Genomic DNA, 26,025 nt, shown 5'->3' on the forward strand with positions numbered 1-26,025 from the left:
TAAGGTGTAATATTCATTTCTTTAGAGAACATTTTTGTTGTTGTGCATGCCTAGTGTTTTGTACGTTGTATATTGCATTCAGAATATTTTTTTCCTTCTCACCTATCCACAATGCAATGCCGTTCCCATGATGCACCTCTGCTTGCTGTTTACCTGTATGTTAATTCGCTTGAATCCCATTGGCCCACTGCCATCATGTGCTCGCTGCCTGTTATTAAAAGACTCAGTCGACTGCCAAAGCAATGAAGCGACCTCTCGAAGCATCTGTAGACCTGGTACTTTGACCTTTCACCTTTCGCTTTGCATGTAGCTTTTCAGAGAACCATCGAGATTTGTATTACTTGTAAAATATCGGTTGCAAACAATCATTATGTTTAATGAGAAAAATTCAATAAGGTGTTTAGCCATCTCATTTTCATATGTAATATGTGGAATAAATTAATCCTAACAAATTTTAATACCTTTTCCAAAAGAGTGAAGCAAATTTAAATTACTTGGCTCGTAAAAAATGCTCATGATAATCCTAATTAACCTTTAAATTCAAGAAATTGCCATTTTTAGTTAAAGAAAAGAATAGGTATTAATATTAATAACACAAATGCTTCCTCCCCCTCCCCCTCTTAGAATAGTTTAACTCATTTTAAAAGCTGAAGTCATTTTTCGCTGTTGTTGCTTGATAGTTTTTCTTTTCCTTAGTTAAGATGCTACCGTTTTGGGGTTACTGAAGTCATGCTTTCGCTCGCAATAACAAGTTCTCACTCATTCGACATTGCCGCTGTTTAAATTAAGGTGCATGGCAGAGGCATCTCCTTAGCTGTCATTTTTTAAAAGTTTGTTGCGATTGATGATCTCTGTGGACACTGAAGGTGTGTTTACTTTGAGTTATACATGTCTTATCCGATTCTTCACTTATAGGCCTTCCCTCCTGGTGCTCTTCATCCTTTACCAAAGAGACAAGCACTTGAAAAGAGCAACGGTGCCAGTGCCGTGTTTAACCCCAGCGTCGTGCACTACCAGCAGGCTCTCAGCAGCGCGCAGCTGCAACAGCACGCTGCGTTCATCCCGACAGGTGCGTGCCTTGACAGTTCCAAGCCCTGTGTCCGTGTGCCCTCCGGTCATGTGCTTTCTTTCTCATTCCTTTAAGCTGTTTGGTGGCATCTAGTTTGCTTTTTCAAAGGTACGATAAATACAGCCTGAAACTTGTCATTGTCCTAGCTATCTAGATAATTTCCCTTGCTTGGAAAGATAGCTAAAGACGGTTAGGATTCTAAAGCCAAATATTCTGTAGAGTTAAGTGACTGACTGAACCCATGAGAAACTAATAACAGTTAGGGCTTTGGGTTTCTCGTATTTACACAAACTGTGTAAAATTGTTTATGTAAAGAAGACCTCTTATGTGTGACAGTTGAAACTTGTCATTAACCCTGAATGACCTAAAAATAGCAATTCCAGTAAATACTAACCTTTTTTTTTCTATTCCTATTCAGAGCACTAAAAAAAACAAAAACAAAAAAACAAAATGAGGCTATTCAAATTAAAGCAATCCTCTACTCATATTTTTACATCCATTCTCTCTCTTTTGCCATCCTTCTCAACTTCCACCAAGTTCACAAATATAGAGACCTCTTATCCTCAGTTTCTAAGCCAATGCCTGATAATAGTAGGTGCAAAGGTGCTTTAACTCTGTCATTCTACTAAGAAATGAATTCTATTAATCATAGAATCTTGACGGTTAAAGGAGTCTTAGTGATCTCCGCATCCAGTTGATTGTTTTACAGATGAGAAAGCTGAGGCCCCCTAAATGTGAAGTGACTTCCCAAGGTGGCAAGACTAATGCTAAAAAGACCTAGAACCCAGTTACCCTGAGACCAGTTTGATTTACAAGACATGACACCAGCCGGCCTCCATATGTGGAGGCCAGAGTCCTCTTTTGGAGTCTGGTGTAAAACATCAGGTAAAAGTGAAGAAGGAAAAATACAATACATGCCAACCCTCCTCCACGTTTTTACCCACCTCCCTGACCACAGACCTATATACATGTACAAACACAAAGAGTCACCATAAATGGCTGGGGTTTTGACCTTTTAATCTGAGCTAAACGCAGGGATAATATTTTCAAAATAAACTTTGCTAGAGGATCCAAAAAAAAATTTTTTTTTAAAGAACCAGGAGTGCCTTAAGCTTTAGAGAGAAGACTGTCCACTGAATTCTTAGTTTGAAGTCAAAATTTTCATCCCGCGATAGTGACTTAAAGGTCAATATAGATGAATAACAATTTTATCCTAAAGAAGCACACTGATGATCCCCATCCACTTGGGTGGACTTTTCAGGTTTCTTACCATTTTCTTAAATACTGTAGCATATCTGGGAATTAACATAGGAGGGAGTTGAATAAATATTTCTATCCTATTTTTCGTATAAAATCTATACTTTGAAATGAATTATTATTAAGAAAATTTAGATTGTAGTAAAAATATCAACTGTGTGAATAAAGTGGTTCTTAGCATACAGTTTTCTTAGTTTAGTTCTCTTAACATAAATAGACTCACAGACCTATAGAGTGAGTCTCTAAATCAGTAATTATCAGGGCTTCACTCTTGTCCGATTGCAGCCTTAATTGGTAACATTTAAATGCAGTTGTAGCCCAGCAGTAATAGTACTTGTAATCCACTTGATGTAACATGTTTATAAAATAATTGCTAGAAGGTAAACTTTTCTTGAGGTTCTGTGTGGTTTCACCAAGTGTCTTATTTTATAGACCTCATCACTAGATGTTTTAAGGGAGAAAAAAATGTGGAAGAATATACTGAGGGGGAAAACAGAAAAAGTCAAGTCTGTTTCTGACTGGGTAGTAATGCCACCACCATTTTCCGGGAATGCCTCTGAAACCCTGGAGCTAAGCCGTGCAAAAGACTGAAGGCCTCTAACCCATACTTAACTCTTCCTCTTTTTGTCAAATCACTGGAAGAATTCCCATTTAAAAATATTTCACCTGGAAACCACTTAAAGACTGCCAAAGAACGAATAACATCCCTTTTTTGCCATGACCTGATTAGAGTTGGTGAGACACTTGTGTAGAGGGCGCTGTGGTTGTGCACTTCCGCCCTCTGCTGGACTCTTTAAGAACTGTTCAAGTGTGTCCAGCAACCCTCCAGTGAGTGAGCTTTGGGAGCCGAACAGTGGGTCCTAGTCCACTTAATTCTGTGGTTTAGAAGTATTTACATCTGTAACATGATATAAATATAGTGAAAAGACATGTGGATCTCATGCTCTGAAGTGTATTTCAACTTCTGTGATGTTTTCACATGTTTCTTTTAAATGATAAAAGAATAATTTTATTAAAACGATTTTAGCATAAGTCCTGGGCTTCCCAGATGGCTCAATGGTAAAGAATACGCCTCCCAATGCAAGAGAGGCAGGAAACTCGAGTTCGAGCTCTGGATCGGGAAGATCCTTTGGAGGAGGAAATGGCAACCCACTCCAATATTCTTGCCTGGAAAATTCCATGGACAGAGGAGCCTGGTGGGCTATAGTCCATGGGGTCTCAAAGAGTCAGATACAATTGAGTGTACTGCAAACACACACACACACACACACAGCAGAGTCCATCCCCTAGTTAATTCCATAACAGAGAATTCAGTGTTTATTTTCCTGTAGTTTTTATTTCAGCTTTCTTTCTCATAGGCCACTTTTTTAGCCTAATTTGAGATGATAATGATGATAATCAGTCTTTGTTAATCATTGTTGTTTTAAATCCTGCAAATGAAATGATGATGCTCAAAACTTTTTTTGATGATGCTCAAAACTTTTTTTTTAATTGGTAAATGAAGGGCTCATTACTTTTAAATTAACTGATTTTTCTATAAATACATTAATAATTATCATAAAGATGAAACAAAAAATGTTTATGTTATCCTGGAAGTTATGCTTTATTGAAAGGTCATTCGCAATGAAGTTTTTAATATACTGCCAAAATTCTCCCATTGATACAATGCGACTTTGAATTTTAGGAACTCTGCCTCCAGATTGGGGAGATAACTAATATAAAATATTATGCAAAATATGGGATTCTTCCCCAAACCCATGGTAATATAATTATCACCCTGATTGATGCCCTAGCACATTTGCAGTGAGTGGGATTTTTCCTTTTTTGATAGGAATTATTTTAACCTAGTGGTTATACTTTTCCTTTGCTCTGTTAGGAAAGTGATGAAAACCACACACAAAAATAGCAGCATAATAATTCTTGACATTTCTCTGACAGGTTTATTCTGAGTTTCTGTAAGTGTTCTTATCACATTACTCTTCAGGATAGTTCTGCCAGTGGCAGGCATAATTATTTGCATTTTGCAGATGGGAAAACTGAGGCTGTGCTTATGCTGCAAAGTGGAATATATAATTCATGGAAGTGTCCCGATAATCCTACTCAAAGATTCTAGACTTGAAATTTTTGTGCAACTGAAGCAGAAGACGTTTGAAAAGTCTTTGTTGATAGAATTAATGCCTTAGTGAAATGCTTCTAACAGTCGGAACAGAGATGACCCACTGACTCTCTCATCGATTTATTTCATTAAGTTGGAAATACAAAGTAGAACAGGGAGGTGCTAGCGCAGATCTTCCCTAATGATCAGAAACCATACTCTTACATAAGCTTATCACACATCTTGATGAAAGATTGGTCAGTGTTTAGTGGAAACGCTATGTATATAACCACAGCAGAATGTATTTATCCTGTTTAATTCAGCAAGCTGTTCTCGAACACATGGTCTGTTCTGGGTTCCAAAGGAGTAGGAGCACACAAAGGCAAAAACAAGGCAAAAGTCAAATCTCATGCAGAGCACCTTAGGGAATTTGAGAGTGAAGAAGAGAGAGACAATGTATTTGGCTATCAGATCTACAGTAGGTGGTGGTGAGAAACGACATGGAGCAAGAAAGACTGACTTTGGAAAGAAAGACTTTCCAAAGGAGGAGACATTTCCTTAGGACTTGGAGAGGAAAATTCTACCAGTGGGGGAAGAGCATCCCAGGCAGGGGGAAGAGCATGGATTGGGAAGAGTGTGTTTGAGGAATAACAAATTGTCCATTGTATCTCTAGTGTGATGTACTGGAGAGGCTGTGTTGGTGGGGGGAGGGTGACAGTGGGGTGAAAAGGCAGAGATGGGGCTTAGAAAGAACATTAGGAGAAGAATCTGACATTGAATAAGATAGCCACACACTGCAAAAATCATGTGTTTCAAATATTCATATTGGGCTTACCTGGTGGCTCAGCTGGTAAAGAATCCACCTGCATTGTGGGAGACCTGGGTTCGATCCCTGTGTTGGGAAGATCCCCTGGAGAAGGAAACGGCTACCCACTCCAGTATTCTGGCCTGGAGAATTCCATGAACTGTATAGTCCATGGGGTCACAAAGAGTTGGACACAACTGAGCAACTTTCACAAAGTTTGTATCACTTTTGGCCCCATAGGAATGCTCATCACATTAATTTGGTTGAGTGTTTCAGCCACATCCTGAACTGAGGCCAAAGGATAGCCCCCCCAGCCCAGTGTGGCTGCAGGAGCCGCTGTTGATGGTTTGTAACCGCATGACATTTGTGTGTATTCCAGGAAAGCCCATCCATGTTGGAATGTAAAAGAATAATGTGAAATTTCTAAAGGGGTAACTTTGAATCCAGCCATAGTTGACCTTGAAATCATTCACAAACTGGGTACTTTAATGAATTTTAGGAACAAGTTGCTCCCAACACACTCTCACTGGCAGATGAGAACATTCACTCAATTAACTGACTACCTACTATGTACCCCATAGATGTAGACAGACATGAACCCTGCCCTCCAGAGTTTACAGTGGAAGAAGAGGGGTGGATTTCAATGAATAGCCATATAAATGTATAATCAAAATTTTTATGAGTGTAATGAATGAAGAAGTAAAGAGTTGAATAAGGTTTAAAATGGAAACTGATTTCAGTGGCATGTGAAGATAGGTAAAAGAACAAGTGAACAGTTTTTGGAAGAGGCGACATATACCTTAAGACTTGAAAATGGGATACAGATAATTTTTAGTCAGAGGGCTTGGGAGAAGCCCAGAGGCAAGCCAAACCTGATGAATTTGGTTCAGAGAAATGAGAGGCTAATCTGTCTGGATCTTGGTGCCGGGGGAGAGGGGTATAAGATGAGCTAGGCAGACAGACTGGACCATGGGAACCTTTATCCTAAAAGCAGTGAGAAGGCAGTGAATCATTTGCAGCAGAGAAGTGAACAGACCTCTTTGGGGAAGGTTTACTCCACTAGCAGAATGGAGCCTGGACTAAATGGGGATGAGAATGGAGGCAGGAGGACCAGTTAGGATGTTACTGCATATCTGAGCCCAGATGTCTTGGTGATCAGGCTGAGAAGTGGCGGTGGAGATGGACCAGCAGACAAACAGAAGGTGCGTTTTAGAAGCAGGATTGCTCTGTCTGATTGGTGAGTTGGACCAGGGAATTTCACAAGGGAAAGTGATATCCAGAAGAGCTTTCAGTTTAGGCTACAGCTGCTACATGGACAGTGATGCGTCCCATCTAGCATGTCTGGAGGTGCAGAAATGGGTACTGTGGGAAATGCTTGAGTGTGTTAAATTTGAGATGCTTGTGAGATCTCCCAGGTAAAAAGTCTGGATAAGCAGTTAGATGGAATGACCTGGAGCTCAGGGGAGCAATCTGGGAGGGATACATAAATTTGGAGACCTTGAGCTTGTGGATTAAATCCTACACTGATACCATGGAATGAATGATATACTAGAAGAAAAGTGTAGAGTAGATAAAAACGAATCAGTCTGAGCCCTAAAAACTCTCGTGTATAGAGATAGAGTGTATGTGTGTGTGAGTCTCTGTCATCAGAAAATCCAAGAGAAAGAGAAAAGAGTGGTTTATTACAGAGCAGCCAAGTGCTAAATGTTACCATGACTCAGGAAGTTAGATGAAGATGGAAGTGCTCCATCTGACTGCAGAAGTGACTTGGCAGTTTGAGTGGAGAGGTGAAAATGAAAGTCAAATTGGAGAGGACTGAAGAACAGATGGAGGTCAAGGAAGTGAAAGTGTATGTGTAGGTAACTTTCCAGAAGTTTCATTGTGAAGAGGGTTAGAAAGATAGGGTGTCATGAACAGGATTTGGAGGTGCTTGTATGTGTGTTTCCAGTTGGATATATTAGCACATGTTTGCTGAAGAATCCAGGAGGAGCCCAGTTAAATAGCCTCTTTTTCTGACTAGTTATTAATATTGGCCTGATCAAAATACAGATCAAGCCAAAAGTCTCCCTCAGGTGTGATCAGTTCAGCAGAGAGAATAAAGACCTAAACATCTCAGAGTCTTTATCTAGTGTCTCAGAAGGCAGTTGTAAAACCCTAAGTGGATATACCTCCTTTGATTAAAAACTGCTTCTCTGGCAGCCGCACGACACCCAGTCTTCAGTTATCTGAATCCTTCCACTACCCTGATTTTCAAGGAGCTGAACCAGAAGTAGATAATTCCTTTTAATACCTTTCTTTTTTTTTTTTTTTTTGGTATTCCACAACATGTGTTCTATTCATGGTCAGTTTTCTGATTCAGGTATATTAATAAGACCATCCACAGGTAAGACAGCTATTCCCAGGGAGGGACTGAAGTCTAGCCCCCTCCTCACTCCCTTCTACCCACCTAGACACCTGCTTGAGGTTTCCTAGGAGTTTCGCCAAAAGTACCCCTCAGGGATCACCTAGTAGCAACCTTAACAAACCCCCTAACTCCAGTCCTGTCCCAGCCCCAGTTCTGCAGTTTTGCAGAGCCTCTGCCTAAGCAGTGCTTAGTTTTATTGGAAGCCACTGCTCCTTTATCATAATGAATCTCATAACAGAAAATAGGTCACACATATCCTGGTCAGCCTGTCAGGGGAACCTCTTCCTACATTGAGGGCTTTCAAGCAGCAATCTAAAATTCACCTGACCCACAACCCTTTGATTTGGAGGGTACAGAATCTTAATTACTATTTTTATTTTCATATTGTCATTGACACAAAACATTCTACAATCACACAAGCAAAGTCTTGATGCAATAAGGTCAGTGTGATCTAGTGAATACCAAACCTGACCTGGATTTTAGGAATAGGTTTCTATTTCTAGCCTTACCCTTGACTCCCACGATGCATGACCTTGGAGTAGTTACTATGCCTCAGATTTTTCATCTGTAAAATACCCACTTCCTGCCTCGGAGGAGGAACTGGAGAATGTCTGTTAAGATACTGTGAGGTCTTAGAGAAAGGAGACCGCCGCATGATCACATGTCATTCTTATTAGAATCATGTTGATGGAGATGAATCCATAAGTATGAAAAGCAGTGAAGAATATCGGCTTAAAATAAGTCAGATATATCTGTGTCCGCACTGAAAATGTGAATGACTCTAAAAGACTGTGTTAACTAACCCTACTTATTTCTGGTTGTGCTTCAATCTCACTTTGAATGTTAACTCTAAACCGCTAACCTGTTTCTTTCCCTTTATTCACTTTTTTTCCACCTACCATTGCATGACATGCAGGGTCAGTTTTGTGCATGACACCCGCTACCAGTATTGGTAGGTTCCAACCTTTTTTTATTTGTCTTTTATAGTATGTACAATACCTTCACTTGACTGAGATTTATTTCAGAGATGGTAGAAATGCTGTAGGAACTGGTAGATCTGAAGGCTTATTTGGCTTTAGAGTTAACGTTGAGGTTTTAAAATGTACTCATATACTTAAGAAAATGACCATTTTAATGTGACTAGAGCAACCACTACCAGACATGAAACCACAAGTACGAGTCTGCTTTTTAATGATCTGTATTTTGTTTCTATTTAGAGTTTATACGGTTTAGTGTAAGGGGGAGAAAAAGCTTACTTTGTCAGAGAGGCAGGCTAATTTCATCAATGTTTTAAAGTTTCATGTGGTGTGCCTTTATCTCCTCTTTGCTGTGTGTTAGAGTTATCAGAGTTTCCCAGAAGTACTTATTTTAAAAGATTATAAACGGATGTATTTTGAAAACAAATGTCACAACTGCCTTGCTTTACTATACTTCTTGATTTTGTGTTGATTTATTTGTAATGAGTATTTGTACCTTACTATTCCCATAGATGTTAACTTTTAATAATACATACATAAGTTATCCCCACACTTCCCAAAGCCTTGGTACAAAAATCTGTCTTAAGGACACGTGGATTAGTTCCATTTACAGTAAAGAAAAATAAACATTGGTAAAATTTGCTTGTCTATTTCACAGTGTGAAATATATATACATATTTCACAGTGTGTTAGAAGTTACATCAAGGCCATAATTTTTGCTTCACTGTTTATGGACCCAAATAAATCACAGCCCCAGTAATTCCAGTTCAAACAGGCAGCCCCAAATTGACCCCCAAATTTCAATTTAACTGCAATTCATTCCAAGAAGATGCTGACTTGCCAAATTAGGCCTACATATTGAGGTTCTGATGTTTTAGAATGATGATTAAAAAATGAATATCATATATTCTTACTTCATTTGGACAGTACATTTTGCATTTTTAGAAGCACCCTTTATTATAGGCACCATAGGCTCTGAATTGGGAATGATCTATTGCTAGAAGTAAAAATGTTTATAAATACATCAACCAAAGTAATCTGCTTTGGCCTTTCTGGGAATCACTGATTATGTTTTAAAACTTCCTTTAATTGTACTTGTAATAAGCTATTTTCCCTTTTTTATTTCTCTCCCATGCTTCCTTGCTTTGCATTGTGATTGCATGCCATCTGCTGGTTTAACCCATGATGGCTTGCTGCTCTGATATTCACCATGCCAAAATACCACTTCTATTACCATAATGCTACACCCTCCTGTTCATTGCTCCCATGGTTCCCCTCCTGAAAGTACCCATGATGCACAGCGCTACGTCAGCCACTGTCTCTGCAGCAACAACTCCTGCAACAAGTGTCCCCTTCGCAGCAACAGCCACAGCCAATCAGGTTTGCTCCTTTTAAAGCTTTCTTTCACAAATCCCAAACTCTAAATGAGTGCTGATATTTAAAAAAAAAATTCTCGGTGAGAATTTTTTTTTCATGTTTATCCATCAAATTTTATTTTTTTGATTAGTTTATAGCCAGCATTTATGGACAGGTTGCACTTATTTAGAGTTAACATTTACTGCAAATAATGATGTAGCTATGTTTTGTGTTGCACTGTTTGTTTTCGTACCTAATATTGTGTAATTAACCTGACAGGCTTACATTCCTTTTAGTACAGCATTATGTATCCAGTGGTTTGTGAATTGTCACAGGAAAAAAAAAAAAAATGAGAAAAGCATGCCCCGGGGTGCTTCAAAACTGGCTGTATTTGGATTCAGTTCATTCAGACCCTGTTATCTGTTGTAGAGGAAAAGAAACGTTCTCCTCTGAGGAAAGCCTCCCTTTTTTCCTTAGTGTCAAATTTGAGGTCTGAATGATTCTGGTTACCATTTCACCTTGGTCTTGTGTGCTCCTCAAACTCACTTGGTTCCCAAGTGAGAGCCAGACGGTACTGGAAGCAGAGTACCGAGTACCGGCCCACCGAGTTCACAAAGGCTGGATATAACCGATAAAAGGGCGTTTAATTCTTTTGGTTTAATGCATGTGCCAGTAAGACCATGGATGGACTACTTCTCAGTGAGGGCCAGTTGGCTGTTTCCTGTCGTCACGGGCTGACTGTAACCCTAACCCCAGCCAACCAACTTGCAAATGTGTGCGCTCGGGGTCCCAGGAGAGGAGTATGACCGTCAACTCTCGCTTGCCCCAGAAGAAAAAAAACAAACACTTGATGTGCGCATGCTCTCCCTTCACAGACAGCCCTTTTAGTTTTGTTCTTAGTGTAGTGTTTTTGGTTTTGTTTTGTTTTGTTTTGTTTTTTTAACAAAATTGACTGTACTGATAAAAGATGACAAGAATTATAGGAGGAGGGGGGGAAGGTCCCAGGGAATGGAAGAAATTGGGAAAAATAATGTCTGGGTATAAATGGCAGATTCCAAACTCTATTCTGCAGGCGGGAAGGGCTGAGTCACACTTCCTTCTTGTTCAAGTTAATAAGTGTTGCCAGAGCTGTAGGTCTCATCACTGAAAAGATAGGTGTGAGTGCCCTTGAATGAGGAAAGGAAGGCAAAATCTGTGAGCTCCCCACCGTGTCCTCTGAACTGTGATAGAGCAGAAAGGAACAAAGGCCGGAGGGGAGAGAGGCCAGGTGGGCACTCAAGCAACGCCAGCTAGTGACAGCGCTTCAGCTCATCACTCACCACCTCAACAAGCCAGCTTCCCTCTCAGGAGAGCCAACTCGGCTTCCACACAGATGTAACAAAGAACATCACATCAGTTTCTTAGCTGGAGGATTTTTTTTTTCAAACAATAGGTTAGGAAAAGGGAGAGACAGTATGTGTCCTTCCATTATTAGGTTCAAAGCTCCTCTTTTTACTGGGTCCTTCTTAATAGGGGAACTGGAAATGTTTCTTTTATGTCTAAGTCTAGCCTTCTTGAGCTCTGTTTTTGTGATTTTTGATAGAAGTTTTGCTGTAAGGTCCGTTCATAAAATAAGTTTCAAATGGAATATAGTTTTGGTTACAGTGGGATTTAACATTATATTTTATGGCAAGTTAAGTGCTTTTAATACAGAGAGCGCTTTCTTGGGAATGCAAAGGAAGTCAAGATAAAGAAATACTTTGGAGTTTTAGGTTATTCCCCTTTATTATGATAAATTCTTGATTCTGTATCATAAATATTTTTGCAACCTAGTGATTTATTTTTGGCTCCATTTGGTAGAAAAATACTGAGAGATCACATGCCTATGTGTAAGCTTATGTATTTGTGTAGGGAAGAGGCGTAAGCTATTCATAAACTAAAATATATCACTTTTCAGCACAGTGTGACTGGTAAAGGAACTAATAAGTTAACTTCAATTAAGTCCAAAAAACTAAAATTACAGGCCTGATGGTAGCTTCAAGAATCCTAGATTCTGTGCTTTGCAGTTTATCAGGTATAATCGTTGCCGGACTTCGCTTCAGTGATGACGAAGAGAAATCCTTTTGTGGCTCTTGATGAAGTTCTTCTTTCATGAGAACATAACAGAAAAAGAACTAATAGTAAACATAAATTCTCAGATATGATACTCTTAATGTATTTTCAACAAGTTTCAAGGAGCGGAGCCACTACAAAAGAACCTGAAAATTCTTTTAGTGCCCAGGAATTCAGAATTCAGAGAGATTTCTAATGACTATGAAATGGCAAGTTTTCCTCTTATTAAGATTTCACCCTTACATGGAATCATATGGATGTGAATTATGTGTGTTGTTTAAACAAAATGAATCTTGTTTCCTTGCTTGTGAAAGGAAGATGAGAATTTGATGGCCACTAAGGTCCCTTCCAGCTCTTGAGATTCAACAAACCTATGGTTCCTTAGCTGCCATGCTAGGCCCAAAGCATGAGATGATAGAGGTAACCATTCTCTTCTCCAGGGGATCTTCCCTGACTCAGAGATTGAGGGTCTGACCTAGAGACCCTGGGTCTCCTGCATTGCAGGCAGATTCTTGACCATCTGAGCCACTGGGAAAGCCCTAAACACACAGAGAAGAAAGGGGTGCTGTTGATTTCAGAGTTGAGTGCATGATAGACATCCCTTCCTTCACTGAGCCATCTGTTCTTAACACAAAACATGTGGGCTTCCCTGGTGGCTCAGGCGGTAAAGAGTCTACCTGCAATACAGGAGACCCAGGTTCCATCCTTGGGTTGGGAGGATCCCCTGGAGAAGGAAATGGCAACCCACTCCAGTATTCTTGCCTGGAGAATCCCATGGACAGAGAACCCTGGTGAGCTGCAGTCCATGGGGTGGCAAAGACTCAGACACAACTGAGCAATATAAACATGTGGTAGGGTTTTCACAGTATATTAGTTCATTGGACCAACTGTCAGTTCAAATAGTTCAACTCTCATAGGTATTTGTAATTAGATACAAGTCATTCATAGAAGAAGAAGAGAGACCAGAACACCCCGTGGCAACCCCTCCAGCCCAGGGTTCCTTTATGGGTCACCCCAAGGTGAGTCAAGATGAACCAACAGATTTATAAACTCCACCCTCAGGGCTTAATCAGGATGCCAGCAGTGAAAGTTTTAACTGAACTTAGACTTGCAGTTTCAAATTAAACAACAACAAAACCGAAATACTTTGGGGAAATAGAGAATGATGTTTTGGTTATTTAGCTCTGGGAGTAGAAATAGAACGAAAGTACAATAAGCAAATTTACCAATAGCTATCTCCTGTTTCAGTTAAGTCCTTTGGGCCTTAATATACAAATTATACAAATAATATTATTTACAAATTATGTAGATGTCCAAGATACTATTCTAAATGATTTCTCTCTCATATAATACATTTACTATTATATCATATATTTGATATCATATGAGAAAGAATACATATGTATAGGAAACACACAGTCTTACTATAGTGTTAACAATTATCGTTGTCCTCACGGTTAACTACCTTAGTCAAAGTTAAACATCTAGTAAATTGTCTTGCTAGAATATGCTCTTAACCACCTTGCTATACTGCCTCTCTCTATAATTACAAATGGATGAAAGTCACTTATTCCACAGATAAAACTGTCTCTAAAGTGAAACTCAGTAACAGCAAGCTCTGTTGCTTTAGGGAAAAATGAAGGAGTTCTGCTAATGCAGCTCGAACAGAGGTGAATTCCAAGCTGGGGAGACAGCCTGAATCTGAGCAGAGCTTCAAGCTAATTATGTAATAGCCAAGTCATGTTTAGAAACTATAGACAAGGTGATATCTATTAATTATGATATAGAACTATTTATTAATAGACTCTGTAATATTCAACCCAGTGAGTAGACTGAAAATTATGAGTAATTTCTATGCAGGTAAGATAAGAACTAAGATGAGAAATGGAAAGAAATTAGTCAGTAGTCCTGGTGACGCAGATTCAGGGGCTGCTCTTGTGTGAATCATGACCCTGGTCTTTAACCCCAGCCTCTGCTGCTCATCTCCCTTCAGCTCTGGAGTGAATACATATCTCAGCGCGGGATGACAATTTCTGACAAGGGAAATCAGAAATGAAAATGCAGGTCCTATATAACCCATTCAGTTTCAGTTCACTAACAGAAGGTCAGAATGTATAAATCTATATATGCCTATATTGACGCCAATTGAATCTCAGAGTGTCCAATAAAAGAGGTGAGGCCCACGGCATAGTAGATGGATGGTCTCATTTTTTTCGTATTATAAGAAATTTTATTAATAAAATGAGAGTAGAGATCGATATCCCTCTAACTGGAATTATTGTGGTATTCTACTGTGTCATTACAAAAGACTCTGATGCTGCCAACGACTAAAGGCAAAAGTAGAAGGGAGCGGCAGAGGATGAGATGGTTAGATAGCATCACCGACTCAGTGGGCGTGAGTTTGAGCAAACTCTGGGAGAGAGTGGAGGACAGGGGAGCCTGGCGTGCTACAGTCCATGGGGTTGCAGAGAGTCAGACGTGACTGAGTGGCTGAACGACAACAGCATCATCCTGTCATTGCTTTATGCGTAGTATTTTTCTGCTTCAAAAATACATTCTGTTTCAAAAGAGGAGAAAATAATTTCCAAGTAAATATATTTTAAACTTTAGTTTCTTCATTTATATATGGAGATTATTCAGCCTACCTAATGACATCCTTGAAGGCCCAATTATATTCGGAGTCTTTCCCTGAACCCCTGCAGCTAGAATTTCTTTTCCTACCCTCTGAATTCCACAAGGACTTGATCGGCATGTCCCTTAAAGCGTCATCATTAGATGGACGGAATGACAGGACAAATGTGCAAAGATGGGGAAGTGTAAAGCTTAGTGGAGAAAAACTAACAATCCAGTCGGTTTGAGCACTGGTGTCCAGGAGCGGTGACAGCATAGGTTTGACGTGAAGTGTCCAAGACTTTAAATGCCAAAGTTAAGGGCCCTGCCTTTACTTGGCCATTGGAAGTTTTTAAGCAGGAAAGTGAGAGGACGCAACTCTAAGAAGAGCACGCAGATGGATTTGAGGCAGGAGAGTCTGTGGAGCCCAGGGAGAGGCTTCACCTGGAACAGTGGCAGCTGGCAAGGGGCTGACTTTGTCCTGCCTCTGCCTGTTACATGGAAACCCAGAGGCTCAGTAGTAAAGAATCTGCCTGCAATACAGGAGACTTGCAGGAGATGCGGGTTTGATCCTTGGGTTGGGAAGATCCTCTGGAGACGGAAATGGCAACCCACTCTGGTATTCTTGCCTGGAGAATCCCATGGACAGGGGAGCCTGGTGGGCTACAGACCACAGGGTCACAAAGAGTCAGCCAAAAAGAAATGTAAGGACGATCTCATGCTATGACAAAACCTGGTCAAATAAATGTCACACAGCAGAAAAAGAGATTGAGGCCAACGTGAAAGGTTGCCTGCAAGAAGTTGATTTTCTGTAGGACCTGAATTCAAGGATACCAGTTGGGTGGACTCCCTGGTCAAATGCCTCCAGGGTGCTGGCTTCTAACCTGTGGCCCCCCAATCCTGACCTGAGTGAGCCCTCCCAGGTCTTTGTTCAAAAGAAAGAGTCCGTTCAGATCTGGAGTGAATACATATTGTCTGTACATCCACAGTTAGAGCTGTGCAGACATGTAGCAAAATGATACGTCTAATTCATTCTGGTCCATGGGTCCATGCTAGGAAGGCAAATTCTTACATATTGGATATTAGAAATATTTTAATGAAGCACCCCATGCACTGCTTTTAAAACTGGTGAAATCAAATTATATTTCTGGCAAGATGTTAATAACACTAATCAAATCTCCAAAAAGTGCTGGTTGGTGTTTAAAATTAGGACCTTGAGGTCTCGTCACATCTTTTGAATTCTCCTCCAAAGATTAAATCCATTCAGCTGGAAGCTGGCCTTAGGAAGAATTTGTTGAAAATTAGTTAATAACATATTATGCATTCCTACAGCAGAAACTAACACAACATTGTAAAGCAATTATACTCCAATTAAAAAAAATAATAATAAAATAATACATGTATTCCTAGCCCTTCATTTGTTAGGATATCTCATATGTCAGAAAATACCCATTTTGCAAACATGCTTGATAGTGTTTAGTATATATAATCATCAATTTCAATCATATCTTACCAGACAAAATAATTAAAGGCAACCTAATACATATATTATGCTTTATCAGGCTTGCTACAAAGTACTAAAGAGAGATGAGAAAAGTTTAAGAGCATCAGAGTTAACTTACTTCTCACATATAAATGTGAATGCAACTTCAAAGCTATTTGTGTACAGAATCTTGAATATCTATATACAGAGTAAATCACCCTATCCTAACTAAGAAATCTAGAAAGGTCAGGTCATGTTTTACTTAATCTCTCGTCTCAGAAAGTTTTATAAAACATCTATTATTCAAAGCCATCTGTTAGGACTATATTCAGACAAATGTAGGAGGCATCAAACATTCCCCACTGTTCCCCACTTGACCCATTTGGAGCCTGTGTTTTTTTTTTTTTTCACAAGAAAAATCTGGGTTCTGCAAGGCCCCAGTGTGGGCGAAGCAGACCCCCATCAGCTCCCTCCCCTGAACCACAGCAGAGTCACCAGCCTCTCTGTCCGGATGATCCAACTGTGACTCCTTTCTCGCAGTTTGCTGGGTCCCAAGAACAGACGACAGAAAGCCCCTGGGTCCCGAGTATGTTGTGCCCCCAAAAAGGCCTGGACAGCAACTGTCTAGATCCAGCGCTTGTGAAATAATGCTGGGGCCGCGACACCCGTCTCAGCATCACGGTGCTGCGAAAGGTGTGTGTTGCAGCTTCTCTAACTTTGTGCTGATGTTCTAAGTGTGGAGGAGGGCTCAGTTTCAGCAATGGATTGGGATGCCTCAAATGAAGAAGAATTGCCATATCAGATAATTTGCAGAGAGGGAGTGACTGCCTGTGTGTATGTGCATGTGTGTGTGTGTGTGTAGACAACAGGGGGAGAGAGGAGTAGAGAGAGGAAGACTGCTGTATATCCCTTCAAGTTAAAGAGCAAAACAATAAAAAAAGGCATTTTTGCGTTCATTTAATGCCACTAGTTAAAGCTGCTTGATAATTAAGAGCATGAATTCCATGCCGCAGTGTGGCTGGTGCATTGGAATCCAGACTTGCTGTGTGTGCATGCTAAGTCGCCCCGTTGTGACAGACTCATTGGCACCCCGTGGGCTGTAGCCCATCAGGCTCCTCTGTCCATGGGATTCTCCAGGCAAGAATTCTGGAGTGGGTTGCCATTCCCCTCTCCAAGGAACTTTCCGATCCAGGGATCAAACCCACATCTCCTGCATTGGCAGGCAGATTCTTTACACTGACACCACCTGGAAAGCCCTCCAAACTTGCTAGTCTGGTCCAAAAGAAAAAAAAAAAAAGCTTGAGGTGCAGGGAAGGAGAGGTGGGAGGGCTGCTCCGTATGTCTTAGGGGGAGCTGGGTCTATGAGAGCCATATAGAGGCAGATTCTGTTTAAGAGATCAGAAAATAAGAAGGAAAAAAGACCTTTTATTTTCCTGCCTCAGAAGCAGCCGATTTGCAGAGCTACCATGAGATTTAATTAATATATGTATTTGCAGATTCTCCAAGGAAAGGCTAAGTTATGTAAGTGTTGTGATCTAGTACATTTTCATTTTTCATGAATAATTTACACCTCATGGTGAGAAACTTGGGCAGGATTCTTTTGTATATAGCACCTAAAGACATCATATCAGTTCCAATTTCGTGCAGCTGAAGAGAAAAATGTCAAGGGTTCTTATGTGGAGCTTGACTGCATGGTGGATCGTCCTACTTTTATTCTACCTCAAATCCCATCCTCTTTTGCATTTTGATGGAATTTGTAGCTGGGGGGGTGGGGGGGGGGCGGGAATCTTTTCAGATTGAAGTCATTCCCAGTGGTACTTCAGCTTTTGTTGACCGTCCTAAAAGTACGCTCGTTTTTCTAACTGTAGGTTTTCTCTTTTGAGAAAATATACAGTTTTCCTGAGATAAATATACAGTTCATCCTAGAGGTGTGTTTCCTTCCAGCTGTAGCTGTGTAAGGAAAGAGAGGCGAGGTGCAGTGCAAGAATTTGGATCCATTGCCAAGGGTTGAAAGATGAATGGGGTCTCATCCTTAATACAGGTCGCTATGGATAGAGTCAATTTTTGATTTATAGGTGTTTCTCTTCCCAAGTTCTTCCTCTGCTGCCTGCCTGCCCACGTTCTACCTGCATGTCTGGGGAAGTTGTCAGCCTTGCTGTGTGGGTGGATGGAGAGGAGAGATCCTTTCAGTCTCCCAATACAGTGCTAGCCTGAATGTCACTCCCCTTCCTGGATATCATGCCCCCACGAGTCAGGGACAAACTGGCATTAGGTGTGACCTCTTAGACCCTCCTAGCGTTTCCTCTGGGCCACATCGCTGGAGGCAGTGGCTCCCAAGGTCAGACCTGTCTGAGTCTGCTGAACACGCTGGAGACACAGTGTGGCAAAGTGCTAATGGTACCTAGGAGTTAACTGCCCAGTCAGATGCAAAGCAATCAGTGTCATAAAGGGAAATCGTCAAGTCCTCCGATTAAAAAAAATAAGCTTCATGGCAGAACTTTACTCCTAAAGTGGGGAGGGCGTCTTGAAGGATGTTTCGGAATTAGATATGGAGCAAGTGAGCTGTCCCTGCCAGAGTGAAAGGTAAGGGATAGAGCAGGGGGTGGGGTGAGGGGCAAGGAGGGCTAGCGTCATAAACGTACCAGCATCATGCCTTGCGTGTGCCCTCATATCCAGCCCTATCAGATGGGTTCTGTTCTTCCTCTTTAGCATGGGAAGACATCAAGGCTCAGATTTTGCTGTGACGCTATAATCAGTAGAAGGGCCTCTCTTTGACCTCAAGACTCTCTAACCCTGAGGTCAGTGCTTTCCCTCATGCTGTCTTCTTCCCCAAGCCTGGAGTTTCAGAAGAAGTCTCAGTCTTTACCCCACAATGGACGCAGACAGAGCAGCTCTTACTGTGTCGGGTCTGAAGCGGGGGATGGTATGGCTCTGGCGCTGCAGGCAGTGAGTGAGGGGGTGCAGCGGTAACACACGGGTAGGCCCGGAAAATCCCATGGAGCGATGAGGAGGCATTAGGGGACTGAGGGCCTTGAGTGGCAGGCTGAGAGCAGGTCAGCAAAACGCTAAAGGGGGTTTTGCAAACCCCCACCTGCTGGACATGAGTGGGTAGGTGTGAGCTGGGGTCGACTGAGTGCAGGTTAACTGGTGAGAAAGCTACTTCATTGATAAAGTGATGAACTGGGATGGAGAGAAAGATCCTTTTCTCATGTGCAAGGGAGGATGAATACAGTCATCCCTCTGTATCTGTGGGGCATTGGTTCCAGGACCCCAAATAATACCAAAATCCACAGATGCCCAAGTCTCATATAAAATGGTATATTCGTGTATAACCTATGCACATCCTCTCTTAGACATTAAATCATCTCTGTAAAGGCATCATAAATGCTATGTAAATAGATGCCAGTACACAACAGATTCAAGTTTTGCCTTTTGGAACTTTCTGATTTTTCTTTCAGATATTTTCTACTCATGGTTGGTTGAATCTGTGAGTGCAGACCCTGTGGATATGAAGGAGTACATGTGCTCAGTACCCAGTTGTGTCCCGCTCTTTGCAGCCCCATGGACTGGAGACCGCCAGGCTCCCCTGTCCATGGGATTCTCCAGGCAAGAAGACTGGAGTGGGTTGCCATGCCCTCCTCCACGGGATCTTCCCAACCCAGGGATCAAACCCAAGTCTCCTGCATTTCCTGCATTGCATGTGGATTCTTTACCACTGCACCACCTGGGAAGCCCAGGAACAAGGACAGGCTGTAACTAAGAAAGTCAGGAAAATTCAGGGAGGCATTTTGATCCTTTCTCCTCCCAGTGGCTCTTTCTAGTATCTGTGGATTCACCAGCTTTCTGGTCTCTGCCACATCAATCTTCTAAAAGGCATCTCTCCCCAAGACTCACATAAAAAGAGTGGTTCCTGTTGACACTTGCTCACTTTTATTTGTACTAGTGTAGAAGTGTTGATTGCACAGTTGTGCCCAAACTCTTTGCGACCCCAGGGACTGTAGCCCGCCAGGCTCCTCTGTCCGTGGGATTCTCCAGGCAAGAATACTGGAGTGGGTTGCCGTGCCCTCCTCCAGGGTTGATTTGTACCGTAAAGGACAAATGTGCTAACTGGTATTTTCTGACATTGGTTTATGAGAAACTATAGCTCATCTAACATTTAGTCTCCATCATGCCTCGGCGTTGTGTATAACATGCTGGAACTTCTGGTCTGTTTTCACTCTAGGTGATGAAATTATATTATTATCATCACCCTCCCCTTGCTCAGTTTGTGTCGATGAGCTTCCTGTAATCAAGCACAGAGGCTCTTCACTATTTACTGCAATATATTTCTGGAAGCAGCATCATTAAGCGGAACATTGTAAAATGTCACCCATTTTCCCAAAGTCATTGTCACCTCAGGCATTGCAGATCTGACCTAAGACCTGCATCAACTACATCACAGCTATGAAAAGCTTTAAGTCCTGTGAGCAAACGGACCACAACCAGGCCATCCTTCTACAATAACAGAAAAAGGGAATGATGATGCAACTTACATTATAATTTGGAGCAAGTCCCCAGTTCAGCAAGGTGGCTTATCCAAGTCCCATAAATAATAAGAGAACCATGACTGGAACTCGATTGTCCCTGTCCTGCTTAGGGTAGTATTTTTTCCCGTTCATCACACTGACTTCCTGAGAAAATGCTTTAAATGATCATTAAAGGGGCCCCAGTGGGTTTCCCTGATGGCTCAGTGGGTAAAAAGAATCTGCCTGCAATGCAATAGATACAGAAAACAAGGGTTCGATACCTGGGTCAGGAAGATCCCTGGAGAAGGAAATGGCGACTCACTCCAGTATTCTTGCCTGAAAAATTCCATGGACAGAGGGGCCTAGCAGGCTCCAGTCCATGGGGTCGCAAAGGATTGGACACAACTGAGGGACTAAGCATGCACAAAGGGGCCCCCCAGTACTATAGAGCATGCGGACAGCACAGAGATGACCCAGGCATCTCTGTTAGTAAGTGCTTACCAAGTGCCAGACATTGTGCTAAGCTTTTGTATGAAGTTTTCTCATTAAAACCCCCAAATGACCCTGGAAGGGAATATTCTTATTCCTAGTATATATATAAAGAAACTGCAGTTTTGAGAAGCTGAAAAGCGTGTTCAAGATCATCTCTTAAGTGGCAAAACCAGATATACAACCTTCCGTAAGCTCCTAAGCTTCCATTTTTAAAATGAGGAAAAGGACCTGGAATGGTTAAGTGACTCATTCAAGGTTACATAAGGGATTAGAAACTGAGAACCCCAGACTTAGTCCTCTCTCTGTCCCTCAAACCACAATCCAGCATGAATATGCTACCTGTACCTTTTTTTGAACAATCAATAGATTTGCTTCCTCCTCAAAATTTAGAAAGGTTTTGGAGGAATCAAAAAGATTAAACTCAATTCCTTCTTTTTCTCCAAATATCATCTCCAGTAATAATTTCATAACTTTTCCATTAGCCGTTCTTTCAGCATGTGTCATTGTTATCTGAAAATATTTGAAAGGACCAGAGAACCACTTTAGTTATGAAGATTCAAGAGAAAAGGAATTGCTTGAGTCAGTTCCAATTGTTCATCTTTTCTTTTCTTTGCTCTTCTCTGACCCCTGTAATATCAAGGTTGTTCTTGAACAAGGAAAGAAGTTAAAATAGGGTAATCTAAGTAGTTTGTGAAGAATGAGAAGAATACTCCATTGTACTCCTTTGCCTTGGAAAACTGTGTTTAAGAATTGCTTTCTTTTTTTATTTCACATAAGCTCATAATCTGAGTTCTCTTATTTTTACTGCCACGTATGGGGACCTGTATCAGAACAGGTGAAGGTTTAAAAGTTGAAGAACAATGTTTATTAGACAAGACTGGATGTGCAGAATTGTCCATAAATAGTCTGTTCTGAGCACAGTCATCTAAGAAATATTAGTACGTGCTATACCTTGTCTAAAGGGTTATATTCAGGCTTTTTGGCTTAGCCTAAGAAACTGCCTGATGGCTCAGAGGGTAAAGAGTCTGCCTGCAATGCAGGAGACCTAGGCTCAATCCTTGAGTGCAATCCCTGGGTCCGATCCCTGGGTCAGGAAGATCCCCTGGGGAAGAAAATGGCAACCTACTCCAGTATTCTTGCCTGGAGAATCCCCATGGACAGAGGAGCCTGGTGGGCTATAACAGTCCATGGGGTCACAAAGAGTTGGACACAACTGAGTGGCTGCATTATTTATTATTAAGAAACTGAAATAGGTGAAACATTACCAAATGATAACAGAGCATTATGTGCTTGCTACCACCAAGCACTTGTTAATTATATGAGGCTCACAGCAATTTATGTTAGGGACAACGCTTGCTTCCCATTACAGAGATGAGGAGTGCTGAGAATAAAAGACGTGGAAGCACTTACCCATGGTAATACACCTATCAGGTCTAGAAACTGGGTTTGAACTGGATTTAAATTTAGAGAGTTTGAAGAGTGCCTGTCATGGGATATAACTTTCTGTTGCAGTAGACATTGATCATTGTATGCACTGGATATTGATGTTTTTATAATAAAATATTTTAGTTTGAAAAATGATTAATGTGAATGACAGTCAAGACTTTCATGAACAATAAAGAAATTCAGTCTCTATTTAGTTTTCAGTGACAAGTCAAGATGTACATACACAATAAGGGAAGTGTATTTGACATTTAGAAAACCCTAATCTCATCAAAATCAAGTTTATTATCAACAGGTATGGAGTGTCATACAGACCATGTAATGTTTAAATGCACAAAATTATTATCTGAAGGCCTATTTAAATAGAAGCTGAAACCAAATTTTATTTAGGATTATGAATCTTAAATAGACCAACAGAAGGAAGCCAAGGTGTATCAACAACCACTATTACCTATCAGACACTTTATATACATTATTTAATTTAATACTCAATAGAGCTCTGTGAAGTGTCCTATCCATTTCTCAGAGGGAAGAAAACTTTAAAGAATAATTTGCCTAACATTCAGGCAGGTTAGAAGTGGCTGAACAATTTGAGAACTCAGGTTGGCTAACCTCCATATCCTGTTCTCTTGTGTCTGTATTTTATTTGCATTAGATGAGAGCTTATGATCAATGTAGAATTGGGATGAAGTTCTTTACATGGTTCCCTTAAAAACTGCTAACTAAAGAATTCACCTGCCAATGCAGGAGACGTGGGTTCAGTCCCTGAGTCAGGAAGATCCCCTAGAGGAGGAAATGGCAACCCACTCCAGTATTCTGGCCTGGGAAATCCCGTGGACAGAGGAGCCTGGCGGGCTACAGTCCATGGGGTCGTAAACAGCCGGACACAGCTAAGCATGCACTATATTTATACTTAGTTTAACTGTCAGTTTACAAAGTTTTAACCATTTAAGAGGAAAGTTCCAGTAGAAGCAAGCCTTTTAAATCTCAGTTCAAGATATGGTTTGAAAATGTTAGTTGATGAGATCAACAAGGAAATTCAAATTTCAGTCCAGTAAACACGACTTAGAAAGTGGATGAATGAAAACTCACTGTTCTCAATGTGGTGAACTGGCAAGAAACTTCTGTAAAAAGTCAACCAGGAGGAGTCCTTCATCCAAGACTTTCTCTTTTTCTTAAACAGCAATAATTTTATAAGAGAGATACTGCTTTTCTCCACTGTTTCCACAAAGCCTTACCTCCATATAAATCTCAGATTAAACAAACATCACTACCTGAGAATGAACATTCTGGGCAGCCTGGAGGGGCAACTATGAAAGGAGTGGTTAATTTGAGGTTAATTTGTTATAGGTTGTTGTTTAGTCACTAAGTTGTGTCTGCCTCTTCCCAACCCCATGGACTGTAGCCCGCCAGGCTCCTCTGTTCATGGGATTTCCCACGAAGGAATACTGGGGTGGGTTGTCGTTTCCTCTGGGGAGTCTTCCTGACGCAGGGGTTGAACCTGCTTTGGCAGGCAGATTCTTTACCACCAAGCCACCAAGGAAGCCCAGAGGTTAGTTGTAGGTAAAAGTCATAGAGCTAATTTGCAAAGTGAGCCAAGGAATTTATGAAGATTCAGATTCTATTTTTGAAACCCAAAATGGGGAGGATAAAAAGAAAGGTGGGTGGGAAAGAAGGAAGAAGGGGTTAAGTATTGGCAAGAAAGGGGAACGGGGAGTTAGTGTTTGATGGGTACCGAGTTTCAGTGTGGAGTGATGGTAAGTTCTGGAGAGAGATGGTGGTGAGATGCACAATGGTGTGTGTACTTAATGCCACTGAACTATACACTTTAAAATGGTTAAAACGGCACATTTTACGCTCTGCCTGTTTTACCATAGTATTTTTAACTGGGCAAAGGATCTGAATAGACATTTCTCCAAAGAAGAAAGAATTAGGATTGGCAAGAGAGATACCTCATTATACTTAGGTTTTTGTTTTATTAAATGCTTACTCTTTTCATATGAAAACTTCCTTCTTGTTGCTGCGTTTTCCTGTAAGAGTTCTGTCTCCATGAAACAGGTAACTGAGTGCAAATGTGCTCGGCTCTTCCTCAGTGAACCACGCATGTCAGAAGCTGGGTCTGCTCTGAGGCTGACCCAGAGCCCACTACGTGTCATGTGAAATTCAGAACTCTGGGAACAGCAACAAACAAGTCTCTGTTCTCATGATTTTTAGCACTGTCAAGCGGACAGGCAGTAGACCAGCATGTACGCAGTGACAGTTGAAGTAATATCATATCATAAGAATCATCCCAAAAAGTAGGGATGCTGAAAAGGTGGGCCTAACCACTGAGCTTTGAGGGAAGATGGTTAGTAATAAAGAAATGAGAGCAAATGTAACTTGCTTGCTTTCTACCTTTTCTTTCTTTGGCTTCCATTTTGCCATCTTTTATACGAGGATGTTTGGGACACTGTCTGAGGCGTTATTAGAGAGGACAGATGGCCACCTGGTTAACTACCCACCACGCTGCAGAGGTGCCAGCGTGCGTGGTACAAGCAGAGTGAGAAACTCAGGCCCAGAAGGGTCACAGAGCCGGTTGATGGCACAAGCAAGCCTCCTCAATTTCCACTCCTGGACCCTCTTTGACTTTTCCTTTGCATCATTATTTTACACCCATTGGGTGGTTTCGTTCATCTTTCTTTCTCCCTCCCTCCCTCCCTCCCTCTCTCTCTCTCTCTCTCTCTCTCTCTCTCTCTCTCTCTCACACACACACATACTCAAACCCACGGGCCAAGAACTAAAAAGGAAGAAAGCAAAACCAGACTAATTTTTCTGGAAATTTTGTTGAATGGCGGTGTCATCCTACCAGTTCAAGAAATGTGTAAGATGATTACAGTACACAAAGACAGACTTTGTGTCCTGGACGTAACATTCATCTCAGCCTTCTATTTTACTGAATCTCAGCGTTTGGTTTCTTTTTCTGCCTTTCATGTCTTAAAAGCCAGTTCTCAGCAGGCTGAATTATACATTCTGCTACACTGTTGAGACGAATACTTCGGCCAAAATGTGCCCAGGATTCTAAGTCCAACATAGTGTAGTGGATACAAAGGCAGGGCATTGAGCAGGACTGGGGATTCGATGTTGAATCCAATGGGATCTTGTTTCTGTGATTTTTCTTGGCCTGATTCTTTGGTGTATTCCTGGGAGCAAAACCCCATATTGAAAAGAACAGGTTTCAATGAATGCTTCTGAAATTTCTTTTCATTTGCTGCATAAACTGGTTTTTAAAGATATAAAAAAAGTTTTCTTGGATTCTACCTTCATATCCAGAGGTCACCTTCACTGAAATAGCCTCAGATGTGGGCAGCCTGACTAATCTCAGATAGCTTTGTTTCTGCCACATCTCAAAGCACATATTCTAAATATAATATTCTTAGAAAAATATTTTATATCATAAAT

The 26,025-nt window shown here is 41.1% G+C and overlaps 1 protein-coding gene across 7 annotated transcripts in view; it reads left to right on the forward strand.

The window, feature by feature from the left end:
• MBNL2 (muscleblind like splicing regulator 2) overlaps nucleotides 1–26,025 on the forward strand; it is a 169,441-nt gene that overhangs the window by 131,392 nt on the left and 12,024 nt on the right. For 2 of the 7 annotated variants that reach the window (XM_069602395.1, XM_069602398.1), the window contains 3 exons: nucleotides 222–275; nucleotides 916–1,069; nucleotides 9,893–9,987. In XM_069602395.1, coding sequence (XP_069458496.1) covers nucleotides 222–275; nucleotides 916–1,069; nucleotides 9,893–9,987 — 303 coding nt within the window. The remainder of the gene's footprint in view (nucleotides 1–221; nucleotides 276–915; nucleotides 1,070–9,892; nucleotides 9,988–26,025) is intronic. The other 5 variants (XM_069602397.1, XM_069602400.1, XM_069602396.1 and 2 more) reach the window with 3 other exon arrangements.

This window comes from Ovis canadensis, chromosome 10 (assembly GCF_042477335.2).
Source record: "Ovis canadensis isolate MfBH-ARS-UI-01 breed Bighorn chromosome 10, ARS-UI_OviCan_v2, whole genome shotgun sequence".
In the NCBI taxonomy this organism is placed as follows: domain Eukaryota; kingdom Metazoa; phylum Chordata; class Mammalia; order Artiodactyla; family Bovidae; genus Ovis; species Ovis canadensis.